This window comes from Tamandua tetradactyla, chromosome X (genome assembly GCF_023851605.1).
Source record: "Tamandua tetradactyla isolate mTamTet1 chromosome X, mTamTet1.pri, whole genome shotgun sequence".
In the NCBI taxonomy this organism is placed as follows: Eukaryota; Metazoa; Chordata; class Mammalia; order Pilosa; family Myrmecophagidae; genus Tamandua; species Tamandua tetradactyla.
This window is the reverse complement of record NC_135353.1, coordinates 32,492,491-32,518,156: the sequence shown is the minus strand read 5'-3', so window position 1 is coordinate 32,518,156 and position 25,666 is coordinate 32,492,491. Positions and strand designations below refer to the sequence as shown.

General features: G+C 36.7%; 1 protein-coding gene across 14 annotated transcripts in view; it reads right to left on the bottom strand.

Annotated features, from left to right (window-relative positions):
• Positions 1 to 25,666, bottom strand: part of ENOX2 (ecto-NOX disulfide-thiol exchanger 2) — a 459,417-nt gene that overhangs the window by 249,625 nt on the left and 184,126 nt on the right. For 9 of the 14 annotated variants that reach the window (XM_077145026.1, XM_077145023.1, XM_077145031.1 and 6 more), the window contains one exon: positions 12,230 to 12,373. The exons of 4 other annotated variants lie outside the window; for them this stretch is intronic. In XM_077145026.1, the coding sequence (XP_077001141.1) occupies positions 12,230 to 12,337 (108 nt within the window). In that variant the 5' untranslated portion in view covers positions 12,338 to 12,373. Of the gene's footprint in view, positions 1 to 12,229; positions 12,374 to 25,666 lie in introns of those variants that run through there. One more of the 14 variants, XM_077145033.1, reaches the window with a different exon arrangement.

Sequence of the window (25,666 nt, the reverse complement as noted above, 5' to 3'; positions counted from 1 at the left end):
TGGATAGCTTCTTTACCTTACCCTTGTCTGACATAAAACTTCATGAAAATGCCTCCATCCTTCATCCCAATTGTACAATTGCTCTCAATCCTGTACCTGGCATAGTGCCCAGCATATAATAGCCATTCAGTAAATATTTACTATCATTTACTGAGTATTCACTGAGTAGTCACTCTTTCATTGTACTCAGTATAATTGTAAATAATTAACTGCATATGTAATTATTTGCTTAATGACTATCTTCCCCACTAGACTGTGAGCTTCACAAGGCAAGGGTCAGAGCCCATCTTATTCACAGCTATAGTCTTAATGCTTGGCACAATGCATTTCATTTATTATACAAACAATAAACACCAAGTATTAAACATTATTCATTCATTTATTTCACTTAATCCTAAAACAATCCTGAAAAATTTGGTCTTAATATTCCTTTTCTATGGGGGGGGGGGGGACAGAGAATCAAAGAGTTGCAATAACTTGTCTAAGGTCAGAACCAGGATTCTAGTATGCTCTCTCTTTTCTTTTAATGCAATTTTATTGAGATATATTCACATATCATATAATCATCCAAAGTATAGAGTCAATGGCTCAGAGTATCATCCTATAGGTGTGCATTCACCACCACAATCAATTTTAGATCATTTTCATTACTTCCAAAAAATAAAAAATAAAAAGAATATCCAAAACACCCTAAACCCCTTATCCCCTCCATTATTCATTTATTTTTGTCTTTATATTTTCTTATTCATCTGCCCATATACTGGATAAAGGCAGTGCTAGTCACAAGGTTTTCACAATTACACAGTCACAATGTAAAAGCTATATAGTTACACAACCATTGTCAAGAATCAAGGCTACTGCATTAGTTCAACCGTGTCAATCGTTTCCTTCTAGCTATTATAATACACTAGAAACTAAAAAGGAATATCTATATAATACATAAGAATAAATACCAGAATGACCTATGTGAAATCTCTCAGTTACTGAAACTTTATTTTTGTTTCATTTCTTTCCACCTTTTGGTCAAGAAAGGCTTTCTCAATCCCATGATACCAGGACCAGGCTCATCTCTGGGAGTCAGGTCCCATGTTGCAAGGGAGATTTACACCCCTGAGAATCATGTTCCACATAGTGGGGGAGGGCAGTGAGTTCACTTGCTGAGTTGGCTTAGAGAGAGAGGCTGCCTATGAGCAACAAAGGAAGTTCTCTGGGGGTGACTTTTAGGCATAATTATAAATAGGCTAAGCTTCTCTTTTGCAGGAGTAAGTTTCGTAAGGGCAAGCCCTACGATCGAGGGCTTGGCTTATTAAATTGGGAGTCCCTAAAACTTGAGCAAATATCAGGAATTCTCCAAATGTGGAAGTTTATTATTTCCACATTTTTTCTAAGTCCCTCAAGGGGACTTTGCAAATACTTTATTTTCTGCCCAAATTCCTCTGGGATGTCATTTCCTATTCAAGGTTCCATGTAATTATGTTGTTTGTTTAAACTGACCATACAGGTTAAATTAGATAGTGTGCTATAGAAAATATAAATTTTCTACCAAATAAACATCTCCTCCTTTGGTCTCACACAGAAGTTGAAGTTTTAAAATACAGTCAATATCATCATTTACCATGTATTCTGATTTGCCTTAGTCCTAACCAGATCAGCTTCATTCATATCTCTAATTGAAGTCTGATCTCTTTTTCAGTTTCTCTAACATTTGCTGTATGGAGTAATGCTGATTTTCAGAGCTGCAGAACTCTAACTCTAAGTCTCAGGTGTCACACAGATACTCAAAGTTCCAGGAAATGACCAGGTTATACACAAAGAGCTCAGTATTTCAGGATTTAGAAATAACCATTACAACTCAGGAATAGATATGACTGCTATAAGACCTTACAGTCTAGGAACCTTTACTATAAGCCTTATTGAGTATTCTGTACTCTTAATCATCAATTGCCCAATCTCTGCCCACATTTTATCTCCTGATAACCTATGCTCACAAATTCAATTCTCAGGGTTTGCACATTATAGTTAGTCTATACTGGTGAGGCCTTAAAATTTTTGTCTTTTTGTTTCTGGCTAATTTCACTTAACATAATGTTCTTAGGGTTTATATACCTAGTTGCATGCCTCACAACTTCATTTCTTTGCAGCCACTCAATATTCCATTGTATGTATACCCCACAGTTTGCCCCTTCCATTCATCAGTGGATGTACCCTTAGGTCACCTCCATCCATTGCAACTCATGAACACTGCCACCATAAGCACCAGTGCACAAATGTCCCTGCTTCAGTACTTTTCAGCTCATCCAAGTATATACCTAATAATGGGGTTGCAGGATCATATGGCAACCCTATACTTAGCCTCCTGTGGAATCACCACACTGCCCCCCAGAGAGGGTGAACATTCTAATCATCCACCAACAATGAATACAACTCTCTCTACATTTTCTCCAGCACTTGTATCTTTCTGGGTTTTTTTAAGCAGTTTTATTTACCCATCATACAATCCATCCTAAGTAGACAATCAATGTGAGCATGTGCTCTTAGCGACTATGTTATCCTGCCTCCCTCTTTTCAAGTCCTGTTCTACCACTTACTCATTGGAGCCCAGGAAAGTTTCTTGAATTTTACAAGTCCCAGTTTTCTTATCTGTAAACAAAGGAGAATATGGTACCGATCTTATAGATTTATTGTGACGTTTGAGTAAGTGTATGTAAAGTACTTGGTTATAGTGCTTAGCATGTAGTCAATATTTAATGAGAGCTGCTGTTATTGCATCAAATATGCAGAAGAAAGTGACTGTAGCTAGGGAACACCACCTGCTGAAACCTGCCCTCCTACTCTCCCAAAATAAGATGCTTCAACTCAGTAGTTAAGCATATTTCTATCAGCTTTGTTTGTACTCTCATCAACCCTCACCACCTTCCATAAAACAGCTTGCACATGAATGTTCCTTTTGTTTAAAATTCAAATGTAGAATAAGGAAAGCATTTAAAAACTAATCCTATTACACAAGCAATTGTTCAATGTGGAAATGCTGCAACCCGCACTGCTTAAATTAAATAGCTCACATCATCAAGGAAACTGAAGATGGGAAAAAATATCAAGACTGTCTCCTGGCCCATGACACGAAGAAATCATCATCATCGATTTTATTTCAACAGATAATAAATGGAGATCAGGAAATAGAGCAGAAAAAGAGCAAATCTCAAATGTGGTAGTCTCTTTGTGTGTTGAGATACCTAGAGAGGTCAATATTTACACAATCACTATTTGCCACCTTTTGGTCTACTGCTTCACCGTCACTTCAGTTCTTGACAGATGACACTAGACAAACTCTCATAAAATACTACTAATATTCAACATTCTGAAGCTACCCTGAAAGCTACCTGGATGCAATATAGGTAGCTACACTGGTTCTTGAACCTGGATGCATACTGGACTCACTTGGGGTCTTTAAGTAAACACTGATGTCTGTCTCCCATCTCCATTCTGATTTAATTGATTCTAAACACCTATACTTCTTGGGCTGGAATCTCAGCTCCCTTATTTACTATTTGGAGAAGTTACTTAACTCTCTGTGTTTAAGTTTCCTTATCTGTAAAAAGAGGATAATAACTGTACTTACCATGTAGGGTTATTGTGAAAATCAAGTAAGTTAATACATGTAAAATACTTAGAGCAGTGTCTGGCATATCGTAGGTATTCTATAAATATCAGCTAATATTAGCAGTAGCAATAAAGTATTTTAATTGTTATACTTTGGTGTCATGCACGAGAAAGGAAGACTTGTAGAGTTTGCAACTCCATGTGAATGACAATGTTGAAATGGCATCAGAAGTATTCTGTGTCTGAAATTCATTAAAATGAAATCTCTTTTCTGTAAGGTACTACTTTGAGGTTAAAAGGTTGGATTCCATCTGGAATTTGTCTTAACTTTGTACATCCAGGAGTAAAAGTCTAGATGTAAAACATGTACTAGAACAACCCTATTTATTTGTACCACACAACGGACTGCCATTGCCAGCTTCCTCTGGTTTAAAGAAATCCCAAAGACAGGACTTAGAAAAATCAAAATCATATTACCCTTAAAATAAGTAGTAATGTTGGGAGTTGTGGGAATGATCTTTCTTGCCCCATATGTTACCTTTACATGGGGAGAGGGAACTTCCATTCTGTTTGGGAGGGAGGGTGGCCGTCATCAGACAGTACTATAGAAGCTTCTCTGGGCTTTGACCCTACCTCTGCTTGCTCCTTGGAGGTTGATTTATCAGACTGTTGAGATTGGAGTAAAAATAAGTGCTTATTCATGGCCTGACTTCTACATTCTTTCTCATTCTCAGGTACAACTGCCCTCTAGCTGAGAACACTCTCTTAATTCCTTCCTATAAAGGGAGCAGAGCTTAGTCATGGTACAGGTATTGCCTTCTCGAAGCAGTCCTACAGACCCACCTTACTCCTAATTTCTAGCTGTCCTGATGGGTGGCACAGGCCATGACTCTCAATGATACTGGCAGGGTAAGGGATCTTCTCTGCAGATTTGATCTTCCCCAAAGGTGGGTATCAAGGTATAGATTTAGAGCTGGAGATAGTAGGAAGCCTCATTTAGGCCTTAGGTTCAAACCATGTTCTTCAGTCCAGTTTTATCTATAATAAAAACTGATGCCATATTTTGTTCCACACAAGGCTTTGTCTGTTCTCAGTTTGATTTAGAATTGGAGAATAAAAGCAGTGTGATTACTTCACTCTCTAAACCCTAACAAGAAGCAGGAGCAACTGTAAGAGTAGCATCTGACAGTTTTCAAAATGCTTTCTGCCACTAAACCGATTTGGAAACTGAGGCTTAAAAGGGCTTCTTTGACTTACTCATGGTCAGAAGATCAATAAGAAGTGGTAAATCCAGGACTAAAACCACAGTCTTCAACACCCTTTTTATTATGTGTCTGAATATGCTCCTCTCTTTTATTAAGGCCAGAAAGATCCTTAAAGGTACCAAAGAAAAAAATGATAGTTGCTTTGATAACATTATTAAACAGGAGAGGAAAATAACCCCCCAAAATCTAAGAATCATTTTACTCTGATCTTGAGTTTTACTGAACCTAAAACTGATTTATTTTTTTCAGCAGGTCTTTATTGAATAATCAAGAAATTGAAAGAGGTCCCCTAGGCAAAATTATGCAACAAAGTTTAAATCACAGACAAAACATGATTATAAAATTTTCTCCTATTTGGATGGCGTGGCCTTAGGGGTGAAGTGGGATGGGGGATAAACACTTTCCCCTGCCAAGTAAGCAGGTGTCACAAAGAATTTCCTCTGTGATTTGGTGAGCTGCTTGAGTTCATCTCCACAGAAGCAATTCCCTCATAGGTATTTCCCGATCTCAAACTCCTTTTCTATCTCAAGATCAAAGGGCCCACCTCTGTGTGGCAAGCAGAATAGATATGGGGTCTCAAATACCACTGTGTTAGCTTGCCACAACTCATGTAATACAATTAGCATGGGGGAAGTAGGCATATTAAGTTTTAGACACGCTTTCTACAGTGAAAATGAATCAATCATGCCACAGTTCTAGTCAATTTGAACAGATTATATGGGCCTGGTAATACTAGTTCTGCTTCTGCCACTAATTAACTTTGGGACTTTAGACAACTCCCTTCTCTGGTTCTCAGTTTCTTCATTTGTAAAAGTGATGGTTAGACAAGCTGCCTCCAATTCTAAAATGCTATGGTTCAACATCTACTGCTAGCCTCTACATTACCAGTACATGACGTTGGCTCATAGTTAATATGTGCTGGGAGAAGAACTCCTGAAGATTTACCTACAATGAAGTCACAAAATCATTTCAAAAATATTCCATGGGTGACAGCAAGTTAAGAGAGACGCATTTGCTACTTTTCTATACTGCCTCTTTTGTGCCATCTTCAATCTTCTTCCTTCCATAGCACCCCCAGCCCGGTCTTCAAAGACAAAAAATTTGAAGAGTTTCTATCAGACCTGAAAAAAACGAAGCTTACTTTTTTGATTGTTTAGTTATCAAGATATGGTTTTATTTCTTGAAACGGTAATCAGATAAAAATATCCAAAGGACTAAAGAAACTGAGTAGGACTATTAGTCTACTCTTTTTCTTATTTTAATTCTACCTGAAGGAACAATAGGCTCTTCTTGCCTTTGGCAATATAATAATTCAGCTGACATGCTAGAAATAACACATACCACGATATAAAATGTTGGCATTTTCTCTCTTTAAAAACAATCAATGCTTTTATTGTGGACTTCAAAGTATATGTGAAACAAAAATCTCAGCCCTGTGAGTTTGAGGTAAATCAAAGAACTATAAGTATCATAGAAAAGTTTCCTGGTTCATTGCTCTTCTAGGTAAAGAAAGAAACAAAAGTACATCCAAGCAGATGAGTTCTCATCTCATTTTCATATTTCTATTCTAAGTGAGCTTAAACAACTTCCTCTGAAAACTCATTCCAGTATAGTTCTTCCTTATGTCTAACCAAACCTCTCCTTGCTGCTCTGCCATCCCATTTCCTCTTATTAGTCTAGCCTTAGCGTTACTGGATCCATTCACTGCCTTTCATATTGTCAACTCTCTGCCTGATTTCCAGAAATTCTAAGGGAAACCATTCACTCTGAGGTAGGGGTCTATGATCAAGATTAGATCCTTTTTTGAGGTCTTTATCTTAACATAACATTCCTGGTAATGTATTCCACTTTATTCAAAGTCAATTTCTCCTCTTTGGTTATTAGGACCTCATGTGTAAAATGGGACGAGTGTGAAAATACATGAAGAGAAAAAAAGAATCTCCAAATATTGCAAATTATTATTGAATCAAAGAGTCTTCCAGGAGATCTTGAACTCTTGGGATTCATTCATTATTGCAAATGGAAAATGGCTGAGGAGCCCTCTTTTCATACTGAATTATTCAATATTCATGAGCTTTGGCAACACTGCTTAGTACTGGGCATCATTTATTTAAGTATAAACCTATCTTTCAATACAGACCTCTGAAAGAAGAAAATGAAAATAGGACTATATCCACATCTGGATGAGCACCCTAGGATCATAATTATCCACAGGTTATTTGCCAACTTTTCCAGAGAGCTGAGACCTTCTTTGAATACTAGTATACCATGATGTTGCTAAAACAATGCATTCTACTCTAGTCATCATTTAGTTGGCCTTGTTGAGTCACAGATTCTTCTACTTTAGTGGATATATTTGATATGAAGGTTACTATATCTCTTTCCACAATTCCAAGTGGATCTCAAACCAGAAGGCAGGTGGCATCTTTGGGAAAGGAATTTGACATTATGATTTTACAAGGGTTTAACAATGTTCTACTCTTTTGCCATAAAGTACCATCTCAATAAATAGACTCTTAGACAATTTGTGCAGCTGCAGCATCACTGAAGAAACACTTCAGGAGGAAAAGGTGAAACTGGAAAGCAAACACACTCTGAAGAATTCTGAGCTCACCTAAGAGCTACTCTGCAAAGCAGCCAGACCCACAAAGAAATGATCTGTGGTCAGATATGGCAGTATTATCTAATCCAGAATACTGATCTACTTTACAGAGTAGTTTGTTCAGGACACCAAAAATTCACCTATCAATTTGTCTTGGATGCTCATGAAATTTCACCTGGCAAAGATCATCAGGGCCAGGTATTCTTTTCACAATCACCTAGATTTCATTTGTAGCTGTAAGGGTATAATCTTATGAAAGTCTGGGGTTTGACCCTTAAGGACAAGAGAAGCAGTCAGTTGACTAATATCAGATACTACTCTGTGCCCAAGTTTGTGCAAAACTCCACTCCAGGGATGACAATTAAAAAATAGAAAAAGTTAAAGCAAATGGAAAGCTATTCTTCAAGCAAATATGATCAATCAACAAAATTTCTTAAGCATCTACTGTGTGCAAGAAACTATATCTCTGATAAAAAACATATGAGTTAGGGACTTTACAATAAAGGGCTGATGACTGACTTGAAAGGCTAAGAAATATTTGTACAGATGGCCAATAGTTCAAGTGGTCAATGATTAGTATATGAATATAATGTAAAGAGTGTTTCAGAGGTACAAGATAGCACTTCTAAATAGAATGATACAGAAAGGTTCCAGGAGAAGGTAGGACTTTTACTAGATGCTGTCAGGTGGACAGGATTTTGACAGGGAAGAGAAGAGGGAGGGCAGACCAGGCCAGAAAAGAAAAACTGCAAGAACAATGTACCAAGGTTGCAAATGCAGTGACTGTTTGGAGAAAGATAACTGAGCAGCTTGACTGAAATAGGCTTGCTTTAGGGAGAAGCAGAAGAGAAAGCTGAAAAGAAGGAACCATGGGATTTTAAGTTTGAAGGGATTTGAGAAATTATCAAATCCAAACTTTACTCACCTTATCTAACCTATTACTTTTACACAAATACAGCTTCACTAGTTTGCCATCAGTGTTTAATACATATTTTAGTGATAGGTCTAGATTCCTAACATTTTATACACATAATAACCATGGCGTAATAGTTAGAAACAGGTTTTGGAATTGGAGGCCTGGCTAAACCAAATGCTATATGGCCAACTTTGGGTAAGTATAACCTTTATTTCTTCCCCTAAAAATGTGGATAATAGGGTGGTGCCATGGTGGCTCAATGGCTCAGATTTCTTGCCTACCATGCAGGAGACCTGGGTTTGATTCCTGGTGTCTGCCCATATAAAAAAAAATGTGGATAACAGTATATTCACTTAGGGTGGAAAGAGGAAGAAAAGGGGAAAGAAAGCTTGAGGAAGACAGAAAAGGAAGAAGAACCTGTAAAATGTATTGTCAAGATAGGCAAAAGTAGAGATGAAGCAAATAAGTCAAGATGGTTGACTCCAGTCAAAAGGGCACTGACCTTAACAATTCAGAGGTGGTTGCTGACTTTTAAGAAATCAGTTTCAATACAAAAGGAGTGAGGCAACTAACATAAAAGGGGTGAGGTAGGAAGGATAAGAAAGGAACGAAAAAAGAATGTATAGTAAGGAACCGGTGCTGCAGAAAAAGATTCCTCCCTCATTTGATATGAAAGAAAGGAGAGAAATGGCCTGGATTCAAAGAGGTCACAAGGTCCAGTGATGTGATGGCTGGACTTGTATCTCAGCTAAGAACTGAAACAGCTGGTAACTCCTATAAGGACTTCCAACCCTAGCTCTCCTGCTTGTCAAAATTCAGGGAACAATGACAAAGGAAAAGGAAAGTTCCTACTCATAAAATACCTTCCCTCTACCGTTTTCCAGTACTACATAGGAAGAAAATAATATTACAAAGCAATCTTCCCATTTACAATACCACAAGTTTGCCAGCTGAACAATTATAAGAGACTCCCTGTATAGTAAAACCTCATTAATTTGGACTACACTAATTTGGAATTTGTGGTAATTTAACCTGGGTTGGAGTTAGCTTTGTGCTATTTACAAAGAAAGGGCGAGAATAAGATTGCAAGGGAGCTAATTTAATCTGCCTTGGGCTTATTTCACCTATTTTAAAGAACATACTGGGTTTCTTTTAAAAAGAACTTCAGCATATTCATTATTTGAATGCAAATTTTTTCTGCTAATTATAGATTAATATAACCTACTGTTAAATTCCCATACCTGTAACTTTGCTCTTACTGAACTTAAGAAATAAAACCGTTAATTCTTTAAAGTTAGTTCACAGTTCAGATTAATGCATATCCTTTTCCCCATCCTCATGAGTTAACTACAGTTCAGGAGGTATTAAACTAAATTAGCACATTACTTATCAGGAACATGGTGGAAAAACTAATAAGCAATCAAAAAAGGCCTCAGAGTAGCAAAAATGGATGTCTTAAAGTTGATGCCCGAAATTTTGTGCTCTCTATTCATAGCAACTTCTACTTATAGCTGATTTAACTCATTCTTAACATACTAATCTAGCACACCAACTTGGAAAGCTCACCTTTTAAAAAAGTTAATAGCCAATTAGAAGAGGGGGAAAAAGGCTGCTACATGAGGGGGCACTGAGAGAAACAAGAAGTTGACTATGGACCACAGAAAGGAGACTGGACATGTATACAGTGTGGCTATAATAACTAAAAATCCATAATAGTCTATGATAAATTTAGTGTAGAGCTGAAAGGCCTATATTCCTTAGTAAACCTGAAAACAATAGAGTATTATAGTGCAGTACGATAACTAAGAACTATAATTATTCACCTAAATAATCAAGCAAAGTTTAAATTACATAGAATATATGACTAAAAAGGCAGATAAAAAGTAAAGTTTCGTTTACTTGTCATAACAATCCTAAGAGGTAGGTTTTAGTATCAGATGAAGACAGTAAAACTCAGAGAGATTACGCAATTAACTTCAGGACACACAGAGAGATAGGGCTGGGATAAGACCCCACACCAATTCCTTGGTTATACTCTATGTCCTTCCATGCTCCAAAAACCATAATTCTCAAAGAATCACTCTTTTTTTGAGGGTGCCATATAGCTGATGTTTTTTACTGTATGTTCACTTTTCAAACTCCTGTTCAGCAATATCTTGATTTAGAAGCAGAAAGACCTATGACCTAAGGGTCAGATATGATGTTATATTTGTAAATATGTTCCATGTCACAAGCTGATATAAAAGTTATACTAAAAAACAAACAAAAAAATCCAAGCCCCCACCCCCACCCCCAAAACACCCATGAATGTTTACATTAGGCTTATCCCAAAATTGGAGATCATTCTCCATATACTAGGGGTTCTATTCCTAAATGAAGTCTACCAACAAAGAGATGAAAACTTATAATATCAAATAATCAGTTAAGACCTAGTTCTCTTATAATTTCCTATCTATTTTGGAGAAATTTGAGCTGAGAATAGGCCAATGGGTCATGGAGGGGGGGTGGGGAAATTGCAGAGGAGGCTAAAAATTCAGTTGGTTGTTATAGAAGATTTAGGCAAATCTGTTTTTCAGCTGTCATAAGAGATTTATGAGGGCACGAAATACATGTGGGCATAGTGTATATTGTATGGAAAAGGGGAGATGCAAATATATGCAGTTATCTGCATTAGAAGTAAAAGTGAGGGTAGCCAGCCACAGTTAAGTACAAAGAGAAACATACAATGAAACCATTCACTCATGCAACTCCTTCTACCTAAATGAATGCCTGCTCCCCATTTCCTCTTTCTTCAAGCCTACCCATTCTTTAGGTCTCAGCTAAAACTTCACTTCTGCCATGACACTTTCCATGATCCCTATTCTAGTTTGCTAACTGACAGAATGCAATATACCAGAAGTGGAAGGCTTTTAAAAAGGGGAATTTAATAAGTTGGTAGTTTACAGTTCTAAGGCTGAGAAAATATCCCAATGAAAACAAGTCTATAGAAATGTCCAATTTAATGCATCCAGGGAAAGATCCTTGGTTCAAGAAGGCCAACGAAGTTCAGGGTTTCTCTTTCAAGTGAGAAGGCACGTGGTGAACATAGTCAGGGCTTCTTTCTCAGCTGGAAGGGCACATGGTGAACAGGGCGTCATCTGCTAGCTTTCTCTCCTGACTTCCTGTTTCATGAAGCTCCCTGGGAGGCATTTTCCTTCTTCATCTCCAAAGGTTGCTGGCTGGTGGACTCTCTGCTTCTCATGGTTATGTCATTCTCCGCGCTCTCAGAATCTCCCACATTCTCCAAAATGTTTCCTCTTTTATAGGATTCCAGTAAACTAATCAAGACCCACCCATTCGGTCTCCACCTAATCCATTTTAACAACCACTCTTGATCATTCAAGATCATATCAAGATCACATCAAGATGTGACTCCCTAAATCACAGCTCCAGGGAGATGATCTAATTACAGGTTCAAACATACAGTATTGAATAGGGATTAGAAGAAACAGTTGCCTTTACAAAATGGGATTAGGACTAAAACATGGATTTTTTAGGGTACACACATCCCTTCAAACCAGCACAATCCCCAAGACTGAATTAAACTCTCTGACATTTGTACTCCCACATTTTTTTTCTTTCCTTTATACCTGTACCACAGCACTGATGATACTCTGTCTTAATATCAGAGCTATTCATACATACTTCTTATTACACTCTCTATCCCATCATGAATTCTTTGAGGACATGGGACTCTTTCTCATTTCTGTAGTTGATAGAGGTCCTAGCAGTGTTCAGCACATCCTAGGCTCTGGGAAAATACCAACTCAGTAACACTGATTTAGAGTGCATTACCACCTAGCTTACCTGAAGGAGTATTTGTTCTCTTTCTTTTCTTGCTTGATTCCCCTCCATTCTCAATGAGGCCTTCTGTGACCAGAGGGCCACTGGCACTACCAAATTGCAGGGGCTCATTGTTGTTAGCAGGGTCAAAGTGCAGCTGGTTCAAGCCTAAGGAAGAAAAAGAAAGCCAAAATCCAGACTCTGTAAGGACTTGGATCTGCTCCAGAATTTACTATATAAAGCCACCAGTGGAAAACCGTTTAAATCTTAAAGAGCTTAGGAGTAACAGGTGAATTCCTTAAAGCCTGTTATCCTCTATAATTTCTACAGATGTTGTTAACAAGTACAGACTTTAAATCTAAGCTCTTATAAGATAGTGGCTCTATTATATGTAAGATTCCTCCTGTTTCTGTGGGAACTAACATTTTGGGTAATAAGTTATCAATTGTCTTCTATCTCCCTCTTTAAATGTGTCTCTGGCTGCATCCACTCTTCCTTTGAAAAAACTTGGCCTTGTATTTCTTGGATTATTCCTTGACATATTTTCCATTCTTTCATTGCATAACTGAATTGACACAAATGTAACCATTAGACTATCCTGGAGTCACAGTCACTTCCAAGAACAATATAGAGGTTTCACAAAAAGAAGACCATAAATCCATAGCAATTGAGAAAAGTATACAAAGATATAGAAATCACAACGGAATATTTAGTAGCTGTAGGATGGGGAGTTATGACCCAGGTAGGGGTAGTGTTAATCCTTGCCTCTTCAAATGATTTCAGAAACATGATCATTTTACTAATTGCTGCTGTATCATATAAAATGGATAAAGCATTCTCTACTCTCTGTAAGTCTTACGTGGTTCAGTCAGGGATGAGCAGAGATAGATTGTTACTCCTCTGGCAGCAGCATCTAAAATTCCAAGTGTTTCAATTAAAACTTCATGAAATGGAATCAAGAGCTTTGTTAAAACCCAAAGAGAGGACATCTCTCCTAAGCCTTTTATCCACTCGTTCTCTAATCCTATCAAAAGGAGAATCAGATTGTTGCCATGGCTCATTATTTAACTCCCAATCTTTCTATGGCCCACAGTTTTACAATTCTTGAGGTAATGTAAAATATCAATAAAAAGTTTGGAATTCAGTCAGCCCAAGGTCAATCAAGTTCCAGTAAAAATGAACATTAAGCTTCTAACAAAATGACTTTATTCTTTTTAATGAAAAAGTATCCCCATGGTAATGTACTCAGCCCACATAACAAATACTGCTTCTTCAGCTTTTTGGCTCAGCTTGGAACACCTCCATTAAATGTCTTCTGGGACTTGTCAAACATTTTTCCTTCCCATGATCTGACTGACTAAGCGAAAGAATGAAAATCTTTATTGCATCATATTCATGAATTATTAAATTCCTACCATGACTAGAATTAAACAAACATAGTGATTGCTATGTAATAGAAAATATTGACATCATGACCAAGAGACAATTTCAAAGAAGACTAGATTTTTATATCATTCATAAATGAAGATGTTTCCTTAGGCTGAGTACTCCCATAGTAAAAAATGGTCAGTGTACCGTTTCAAAACTTTTCTTGGTGTTTCTTTATGCAATATCATACTGACCACAACAAGTTCCATGGAAGGTAGAATTGTATAGTGGAAAGAATAAGTGTTTTGGAGCCCAACAGATTGGGATTCATCTCCTGTCTTTGTCCCTTACTAGTGGCTAGGGTTCGTCAAGTCATATAATCCCTTCCAGTTTTAGCTTCATAAGACATAAAACAGAAATAATAACATTCAATGGGGTTGTTTTATATATATATATATATATATATATATATATATATATATATATATGTATATGTATATAAAAAGGAATTAAGACAAACTTTTTCCCTGTAAGCTTGTAAGCTCCTCTAAGAATTAATCTTCTCTCTCTCTTTTCCTAGCACCAGTCCCGCACATAGTAGGTGTTGAATGAATGAATGAATGAATACTCAATGGGGTAGGGCTGGGTTACTCATTTTATTAACCTACGTAATTAAAGTAAAGACTTGACAGCTGATAATCAAGAATTACAGCCACAATTTAAAAGTTCTGATGCTGATTATATCAACATTTCTTAAAATAGTTAGATTTTGAATGCATCTCCACCATTTGAGGACTATACAAAGGACAATGAAATCTTGATTAAATGGAATGTTTGGGAATCAGGAGACTCTGATTAATATGCTTAATCAGAAAAGTCTTTTTTATTTTGTCTTGCATTTGATAATTTTACAGAATGATATAGCAGTCCATTTCCCTGCCTTATTGAGTAGATGATGGAGAATTTTACAATGTTTCAGAGTCATGATCTGTAAAAGGTTAAGAATAGTACCTAGCTCATGGGACTGTTAAAAGGATTAAGTGAGATCAGGTATAGTAGAACATTCTGCATCATATCTGGAACAAAGCAGGTGCTCAATAAACAGTATCTGTTCATGTTATCATTTTGAATTTCCATTTTCAATTTCTAGAATTGTGGATGTGAGGAAATTGGTCTGAAATTTTCCCTGATTCAAGGATTTTACCCTACTATTTTCATTGAACCTTTTCATCATTGTTTGGACCTTTTTCTAAAAGTTGAAAGAGTCCAGGATAAAAAAAAGGTATTTAGTCAAAGAGGTTTTACTGTAATCACGTTTGCCTTTTATTTAGTCCCTGATGATAACTTTAGGGACTTAGGTATTTTAGTACTTATAATAACACACAGACTTTTGTTTGGCACCAAATAAGACTGAGAGTTCAAGTACTTTCTGTGTATCCACCTTATATATGATTCAGATATGTGAAAAGTCTGATAATTCAGAGCACCATCTTTGGTCTTGTTACTTGTAGGAAAAGATTTCATACCAAGGAGAGAGAAACGTACCATTCAGTAAGCTGATTCAATGAACACATATCCACATTTTATTCTATCCAGGATCCAACACAATCTCCAAAGATTATATAGTTTGAGAACAAGGGCTATAGAGATAACAAGATCCTATGACACCTGTATTTTCTAGCTACTTTTATTGTATTGTTTTCACTCCTTCTCTAAGACAACACTAAATCAATCAAGTAAATCATTAAACAATAAGTACTTATAAGATCTTTTCCATCATGTATGTGATCCTGCCAAATGCTATTTCAAGTAAAAAAAAAAACCCTATTAAAACTATTTAAATTCTGAAACAAAAACCATCCTTTAATCCCCAAAATTTTTGCTGCTGAAATTTCAATCATGAATTAAACATAATAAATATTGGAAATTATTATAATTCTCACCCAAAATACATAATTTATCTTTAACTCGCTCATGAAAGCTATGTCTGCCATTTTCCTAGTTGTCATTATGAACCTGGAAAATATTAGATATGGAAAAAATTTTGAGGTGATCAAGTTCTTTCTTCTATGCAATGCAGTAATCTCATCTATAGAATTCCTGACAGTCCTAAATCCAGGGAAGGCACTTCTTAGCTTGGGCCCCATTCTGTGCTAGGCTCCTAGAAATTTACCTTGCTTTCTTTTCCTTTTAAAATCCACCACCGACTACATTTTGGGAATACTTTTCATTCCCCCAAATCTGCCTGTGGTTTAAGATGCATTTTGTCCAGTTGTCAACTTAGGATGTCTAACATTTCAAGTGTTTTATTGATCGTCAATAGAAGAAAACTAATGAGGGAGTAACAGATAACTAATAGAGCAGTCAGAAATCTTCTAAAGTCTCATAAAGTTCTCATAGTCCTTGTCCTTTTATTACTGAGCTTAAACTTATCCATTCCCTTTGTCTCTTTCCTTCACATCTTGCCCCTTCATACCACAACTCCACAAAATTTACAGTTTGTCTAAATGGAAGTATTAAATGATAAAATAAAGACAAACAGATAAGAAACATTAGTGTCAAAGATTTCTGCTATTTTATGTTCACAATTAAACAAGTCCATGTGGTAATATCATCTAAAACCAGATTGACTGGTTTAGATGGCTGACCAGCTGTCATTTCGTGTCATGTCAAGATGCAGATTATCTAACTTCATAACAAACATGTGGCCACTTTAGAAAGTATGCACATTGGGGATGGTTGGGGGTGGAGTTCTCAGAGAATGACATTTCTCATCCAGTGGAACCAGGAGGTTAAACATCTCAGAATGATGTGTGGTTCTCAGTGAATACTCCAATCTGTAGGTCAAGGAGTTCACATGCACTGATCTGCCATACAGATGCAAATCACTTGTGGGCTCTGAGAAACCACTAAAGAATTTTCATGATTCTTGTGAGAGAAAATCAATGCTCTTTTTGTGCTCAGCTGCTGTAACAGCTACTGTCACAATTAACTTTACAGAGCTTTCTAACTATCAGGTTAAATTAGGACTAACCTTCATGATGCAATGTAACATTTTTAATGATTGCCCCAGATTATAGAAGTGAAATGTGACTCCTGTGGGTCCATGCCACTTCTTATTTGCAGCTGTGGCCTGGAGATGATTGTACACACTTAGCAAAAAAAGAAACACAATTCTACCCTGGAACAATTCTCTTTAAAAGAAAATGGCTAAGTCTCAAAAAAATTGGTAAATTCAACAATTAAAGGCAGCACTCTCCAGACAGACGTTTGTGTTGAAGACATAAAATACCTTTGGCAATAGGAACATTCTAGCTAATTTGTCTATAAAATGAATTTCTGTAACCTGGGTCTTATTTTCCACTCAGATATGAGGTACCCTGATAAGGGGCAGGAGGCTCTCCAAACTGGATTTTAACTAAAAACTTTTAGAGAAATGCGAGCTTAGGATAATGGTCAGGCCCTTAACTGTCAATGTGCTGGCAGGTGCTTTTTGGGATGTGTCCAACTCTGTGAGTGCCTCCTCACTTTCATTCACCACTCCTTCCTCAGTACAGGCCTAAAAAAATCTCTGACTCCTCATTTGCAGCTCTCACTACCCATTCCCCCCACCTCCTACTTCTGAAGGAGTATGTATAATGTCCAAAAGAGTTGGACTGCAATATCACTCTTCAGCCATAGGGGTTAACAGCCAAAACAACTGAATATTTCTTAGTTCCAGGTCTTGGCTGATGTCAAACAAATGAAACCTACTTTGTTCAATATTCTGTGTAACTATTTTAGTGATGAAAAGTTAATTGTAAAAGAGTAATGAGTGGGTGAAGGTAATGGGGAAGCGAAGAGAAAGTAAAGGGTAAAAGTGCTTTTCCACTAAAGGCTTGCTTGAATGGTGGTGGGCATAAGAAATTTCAGATCAAAATTTATGCTTGCCACTGGTTCAAGATATGATACAGGTCACAGGCAGATTTTCCCTGGCAGTGACCGTTCAATAATTACCCAAACTAGTTGGTCTGGCATTCAAGTTCTTTCATAACAACACCCCATTCATTTCAAGTCCTGTTTCCCACCATACCCTGTGTCTGTACTCTATCCCAGCACATATAAAAATTTAATGTGAAAACTGGTCCCCTATGGATCTTCTTAAAATGCAGATTCTGATTCAGTAGGTCTGGGTTGGGACCTATTTTTCCAAAAAGCTCCCAGACGATGCTCATTCTGCTGGTCTGAAGATCCCATTTTGAGTAGAAAGGGCTGATACTCTAGCAAAATAGGACTATCTAGCACTCACTGAATGCAACCAATACTTTCCAACCTCCATGCTTTCAGCTCACTCTGCTCCTCCATCTACTTCTTGACTTCCAATCTTTGAAATTCTATCCTTCCTTTAACATTTATTTCAGATGCTATTTCATTCGTGATGCCTTTCTTTGTCTAACTCTACACAAACGAACATGCATATACCAACAGGGAGAGGGTGGCAACCAGAGGAAGTACCATAATTGGTCATTTAAAATATGTACTGCTTTACTACATTATCCCATTATTTTATTTTCTAGTTATTATATCCATTTTACAACCAGGAAAGGGAAACACAGAAAGTAAGTAAATTTCACAAGGTCACACAGCTAATAAGCAGTAGAACAGAGATCAGAACTCAAGCTTTTCTTTATTCTAAGGCACTTTTCTGGGCTCCCTCAGATTAAGATCTTTCCTTCTGCCATTTAGCATATGGCAGATTAAGATTACTTTCTCTCTGCCATTTAGCATATGCCTTGTGTTTTACTTCTTTGAGTACTTATCCTTTCTTTCCTACTGCCTTACTCCACAAACCACAAAATTGTTAATTCCTTGATGACTCTATACCACAGTCAGTGTTTTTAATGAGAGAAGTTGTAGGTTTGCAGGAAAATCAGGCATAAAATACAAGATTTCCATATACCACCCCACCACCAACACCTTGCATTGGTGTGGAACATCTGTTATAATGGATGTTACCACATTTTTATAATTGTACTATTAACTAAGGTCCATAGTTTAACCTAGAGTTCACTGTTTATGTAATTTAGTTCCATGGATTTAAAAAAAAATTATTCTGTTATCATATATACAATCTAACATTTCCCCATTTAATCATATTCAAATGTATATTTCAGTACTGTTAACTGTGATCACAATGTTCTGCTACCATCACCACCACCCAACGCCAAAACATTTCCATCATTCCAAATAGGAAACCTGGGTATTTTAAGCCTCTATTCCCTACCCCACAATGTCCCCTTGTAACCTATATTCTAGATTCTGAATCTATGAGTTTCATTATTCTAATTGTTTCAAAACAGTGAGATCATACAATATTTGTCCCTTTTTTGTTGGTTTATTTCACCCAAGATGATATATTCAAGGTTCATCAATGTTGTCACATGTATGAGGACTTCATTCCTTTTTACATGTGGTTAATATTCCACATGTATGGACACTTGGGTTGCTTCCATCTTTTGGCAATTGTGAATAATGGCACTAGGAACATCGCTGTGAAAATATCTGTTCAAGTCCCTGCTTTAAATTCTTTTGGGTATATACTTAGCAGTGGGAGTGCCAAGATTATATGGTAGTTCTATACTTAGCTTTCTGAGGAACTGCCAAATTGTCTTCCACAGAACCTGCAGCATTTTACATTGCTACCAGCAATGTATGAGTGCTCCTGTTTCTCAGATTCCTAACCAACACTTGTTATTTTCCAGTTTTTAAATAGCAGCCATTCTAATTGGTGTGAAATGGTATCTCATTGTGGTTTTGATTTGCATTTCCCTGATGGCTAATGATGTTGAACATCTTTTCATGTGCTTTCTGGGCATCTGCATAACATCTGTGGAGAGATGTCTGTTTAAGACTTTTGCCCATTTTAAAATTCGGTTGTCTTTTTGTTGTTAAGCTGAGGAATTTCTTTATATAATCTAGATATTAATCCTTTATCAGATATGTGGTTTCCAAATATTTTCTCCCATTGTGTAGGTTGTCATTTTACTTTCAGGAAGCAAGAAAGTTTTTCATTTTGATGAAGTCCAATTTATCTATTTTTTCTTTTGTTGTTAGTGCTTTGGGTATAAAGTCTAAGAAACCATTGCCTAACCCAATGTCTTGAACATGCTTCCCTACATTTTTGTCTAGGAGTTTGATAGTTCTAGTTCTTATATAAAGGGCTTTGATCCATTTTTATTTTACTTTTGCATATACTATGAAGTAGGGGTCTTCCTTCTTTTTTAAAAAAATATTTTTATTTAAGGAAACAAACATACACTTAGAACCAAAAATGGATATCTTAGTTAGCTTAACTACAGGCATATTTAAATAAAGTATCCAAATAATCATTGTAAAGTCTGTGTTTGCACAGTAAGTTTCACAAACCAATTTAACCAATTTTCCAACAAGGAAAAAATCTACAAATTCAGATAGCAGTTTCTTAAATTCTAAATACTAAACACTAACTTAAGTACCACTTGATCAGCTATCAATACTGTGAATGTTCTCAAAATAACAAGTAGAAAGTTATTACAAATTTCTATTTTGCTATAGTAATGACCTACATTACTAAAAATTTTCCTGATTTCAGGAAAATATGAAAATACAAATGTTTTTACAATTAACATATGAAAATCTTAACCACTTAAAATAGATATCTGAGTTAGCTTATCCATAGGTATATTTAAATAAAATATCTAAATAATCATAGTAAAGCCTGTTTGTACAATATGTTTCATAAACCAATTTAAAATTAAAGCAAGGGAGGAAAAGATCTATAGATACAGATACCAGATTTTCTTAGATTCTAAATATTAAACATTATCTTAAATACCATTTAATTAACTATCAAAAATGTGTATGTTCTCAAAATATCAAGTAGAAAGTTATTACAAATATCAACTTTGCCATATTAATGACCTATGTTACTAAACATTTCCAAATTTTTGATTTCAGAGATTTATTTTATCTAATATTACTATAGCTACTTACAGGTTTTATTACTGGTTTTTTGTTGTAAAATATAACATACATATACAAAAGCAAAGAAAGGACTTATATACAGAAAATTATAAAAAGTTGCAAAAAGAAATAAAAAATTGACCTAAATAGATAGAAGGATATTCTATGTTCATGGATAGGAAGGTTGAATGTCATCAACATGTCAATTCTACCCAAAATGATCCACAGATTCAATGCAATACCAATCAAAACAACCTACTTTGAAGACTTGGAAAGGCTGGTTATCAAGTTTATATGGAAGAGAAAGAGACCTCAAATAGCTAAAGATATCCTAAAACAAAAAGCAAAGTAGGAGAACTATTACTTCCTGATTTTAAAGCTTACTATAAAGCCACAGTGGTCAAAGCAGCATGATACTGGCACAAAGATACAAGGACTAACCAATGGAATAAAGTTGAGAGTGCAGAGACTGACCACCAAGTTTATGGATATTTGATCTTCAATAAGACCCCCAAATCCACTGAACTGGGACAGAATAGTCTTTTCAATAAATGGGCATGGGAGAACTGGATTTCAACAGCCAAAAGAATGAAAGAGGACCCCTATTTTACACTTTATATAAAAATTAATTCAAAATGGATTAAAGACCTAAATTTAAAAGCCAGTACCATGAAACTTCTAGAAGAAAATGTAGAGAAACATCTTCAAGATCTAGTAGTAGGAGGTAGCTTCTTAAACTTTACACCTAAAGCACAAGCTGCAAAAGAAAGAACAGACAAATGGGAACTCCTTAAGATCAAGAGCTTCTGTGCCTCAAAGAACTTTGTTAACAAGCTGAAGACGCAGCCACTCAATAGGAGAAACTATTTGGAAACCACACATCAGATAAAGGCTTTATATCCTGTGTACATAAAGAAATTATACAGCTCAACAACAAAAGAAAAAACAACCCAATTATAAAATGGGCAGAGGATATGAATAGGCACATTTCTGAAGAGTATATACAGATGGCTAAAAAGCACATGAAGAGCTCATCTTCATTATAAGGGAGATGCAAATTAAGATGACAATGAGATATCACCTCACATCTTTAAGAATGGCTGCTAATAAACAGGAAATCAAAAATGTTGGAGAGGATGTGGAAAAATTGGAACACTTATTCACTACTAGTGGGAATGTATAACAGTTTAGCCGCTGTGGAAGTCAGTTTAGCGATTCCTCAGAAAAGTAAGTACTGAGTTGCCCAATATTTGGTATATACCCAGAAGAGTTAAGGGCAGTGGCAGGAACAGATATATTTACACTCATGTTCATAGCAGCACTATTCACAATTGCCAAGAGATGGAAACAATCCACGTGCCTATGAACAGATGAGTGGATAAACAAAATGTGGTATTACATACAATAGAATATTATGCAGCAGTTAGATAAAGTGACTTCTAGAAACATACCACAACATGGATGAACCCTGAGGACATAGTACTGAGTGAAATAAGTCAGACACAAAAGGACAGATACTGTATGATTTCATTATCATGACTCTGATAAAGTCTCCAGTGTTTTCAAGCAGCTAGAAGGAAAAATCTGGGATAAGGGAAAGAAGTCCATGAGAAACTGGGGGATCTGTTCTGTAGCTGCTTGTTGAAGTATGCTTTGAAATATTATTGATTTTTCTCCTTTTTTTTTTTTTTTGCAAATGGAGATCCAGTTTTACCAGCACCATTGAAGATGCCATTCTTTTCCAATTGAGTGGTCTTTGTCACCTTGTCAAAAATCATTGGGCCATAAATGTGCAGGTTGATTTTTGAGCTCTCAGCTGCATTCCATGGGTCTATATGTCAGCCCTTCTGCCAGTACCAAGCTGTTTCAATTATTGTGGCTTTGTAATAAGTTTTAAGGTCAGGGAAGTGTGAGTCCTCACTTCCCTGATGAAGTGGAGTTATATAACAAACAATAATACTGGCATTTATAATTATTCACATGGTTACCTTTACCACAGGTCTTTATTTCTTTATACTACTTTGATACACTGTCTAGTGTTCTTTCTTCTCAGTTCAAAGAATCCTTTTTAGCACTGTTTGTAGGGAAGATCTAGTAATAATGAGCTCCCTCACTTTGTTTTTCTGAGAATGTCTTAATCTCTCCCTCATTTCTGAAAGAAAGTCTCACTGGATATAAAATTCTTGGCTGGCAATTGTTTTCTTTCAGCACTTGAAGTATTTCAACCCATTGCCTTCTTACTTCCATGCTTTCTCATGAGAAATTGGCCCTCAGTCTAAGAATTTCTTTCTTGTACATAACACATTGTTTTTTTCTTGCAGCTTTCAGAACTCTCTCCTTGTCCTATCAAATGATAGCGTGATCAATATACGACAGGGTATATTTTTCTTCATGTTTATACTGTTTGGTGTTCTTTGGCCTTCTTGGATGTGCATATTCATGTCCTTTGCTAAGCTTGGAAAACTCTCTGTCATCATTTTTTGGAATATTCCTTCTGCCCCTTTCTCTTTTTCTTCTTCTGGGACTCCCATCATGCATATATTGCTGTCTTAGGCTATTTTCACTTGTAATGTTTCTTTTTTCTTTCTGTTCCTTAGCCTGACTCATTTCAAATATCTTGTCTTCAAGTTCACTGCTTCTTTCTTCCTCCAGTTCCAATCTGCACTTGAAACACTCCTTGGCATTTTTCATTTCAGTTGTTTTCTTCAACTCCGGTAGTTCTGTTTAATTCCCTTTTAAAAAGTCTAGCTCATTGCTTAGATTCTTATATTGTTCATTCATTGTTTTCTTGATAGCTTTTAGTTCTTTCTCTTCACTTTCCTTCATCTCCTTGAGCATTTTTAAGATACTTTTTTTTAAAGCTTTGTTCACTATGACCACATTCTCGTCTTCTTGGTTCGTACTTTCTATATTTTTATCCTCTTCCTTTGGATAGACCATCATTTCCCATTTCCTTGTTTGCCTTATAGCCTTTTGTTGCACACTGTACATTTTAATATTTTAAAATGTTAACTCTGGAATTTACTCCCTGGGATGTATGTTTCCTGGTTTTATAACCAGCTGGTGATAACATAGAGATTTTCTTCTCAATGGTAATGCAGTGTGCAGGGTTTTCCCTGTTTTTCTGGGCCTCTGTCTTGTCCTGCACTTTTGCTTGTTAGTTGTCTTTCAGTTCCCTTGTTTACCTGAGTTTGGTTTGCCCTTCTGTTTCTCAGGGGACAGACCTTCTTCTTCTTTTTGAAACTGGCAGGCCTCTGTCCCAGAATGTCTGCCTCTATAATTTTTATACTCCTTTCATTGTCTTATGCTGCTTTTGCCTGGAGGGCAAATTCTGGAGAGTGGGTCACTCTGAGAAGACTTTCCCAAGTCAGTCTTTTCCAGCCAAAATAGGGCCAGTGACCATGAGGTTGGGGGTGGGGGCACACTGGCTCCATAGTGCCCCGGGGAGTGGATCAGGAAGGGCTCCAAAATTTCTACCAAGGGCTTTCCAAAGTTGAGCTTTGCTGGCCTGCCCAATAAATGTAGCCCTTCAGCTAACTGTTCCTTGCAGTTCCAAGGAAGTATTGCATCTTTAAATCTCCACAGCCTCTGCCCCAGCCCATGGAGGGTTGAAAAAATAGCTGCTGCTCACCTTTGTCTGGGGCAGGTTGAAATAGATACCCTCAGAGCTGGGAACTAGGGATTTGACTGTGCTAATCAAAACCTGTGATCAATTTTTGACCATGACAATCACTGTTCTTGGGGAAGAGGACTTTTATGTTCGTTTTTGTTACCAGCAGCCAAGGACTGGACCCTGTGGCAGCCTATTGTGAGAGTGGGGGATGGTCGCCATTAGCAGCTATGTGGAGAGAATAATTTACAGTTCTTTACCATAATTCATCTGCCTCCTCCTCCTATTCTTCCCTGTTGCTGTATAGTATTCTTCTTGCCTCTGGAGTTTCAAAATAGTTGCTTCAGACAGTTACTGCCTGTTTAATAATTGTTTTTCTTTGGGGAGGGAAGCTGAGTCTTGGGCCTTCCTGCTCTTCCCTAGAAGTCCTGCAGTCATTTTTTTTTTAATCGTATAATATACCATATATGCAAAGCAAAGAAAGAAAAAGAAATAGTTTTTTTCAAAGCACTCTTCAACAAGTAGTTACAGAACAGATCCCAGAGTTTGTCATGGGCTACCGTACCACCATCTCAGATTTTTCCTTCTTGCTGCTCCAGAACATTGGAGGCTATAAGGAATAAATATATTTTTTTATCATCACAATTAACTTTTTTTCTTCTTTGTGAAAAAATAACATATATACAAAAAAAGCAATAAATTTCAAAGCACAGCACAACAATTAGTTGTAGAACAGATTTCAGAGTTTTGTACAGGTTGCAATTCCATAATTTTAGGTTTTTACTTCTTCCTGCTCTAAGATACTGGAGACTAAAAGAAATATGAATATAATGATTCAGCAATCATATTTATTTGTTAAACCTTACCTTCTCTACATAACTCCACCACCACCCTTGATCTTTCTATCCCACTCTTTACGGGTGTTCGGGCTATGGCCATTCTAGCTTTTTATGTTGGAATGGGCTGTCAGTAATATGGGGTAGGAAGATGGAACTAGCTGATGTTCTACAGAGGCTGGGCCCTCTAAGTTTCAGGACTTATCTGGTCTAGGGACCCATCTGGAAGTTGTAGGTTTCTGGAAAGTTACCCTAGCCTGTAGTCATTTTAAATCTTCTCTTTCTCAAGATGCCTGGCATGGTGCCTCGTACAATATTATGAATATTCTGGAAATGCATGTTGAACTGAATTCAGCTATGATTTGGATCACAGTAGTTGTGTTTTCCACCTCAGATACCAATCAACCTGCTGCTGGGGCTTTCATGAAGGGAAGAGTGAAGTATGGTGTTCGGACTGCTTCAGCATTCCTAGTATTCCCTTTATCCTTGAATCTTGAAGACAATCTGGGGAGTGGTGGTAGACTATCATACATTCTTCCTTTCCAAAGGGAAAAATAGTCCTTTGAGTTATAAGGCCCTCAAAAGAGAAAAAAAACTATGGGTTGCCTCTTAATAGTTCCATGGACACCAGGTTACAGATTCCTCCTTTACAAATTACAGTCCAGA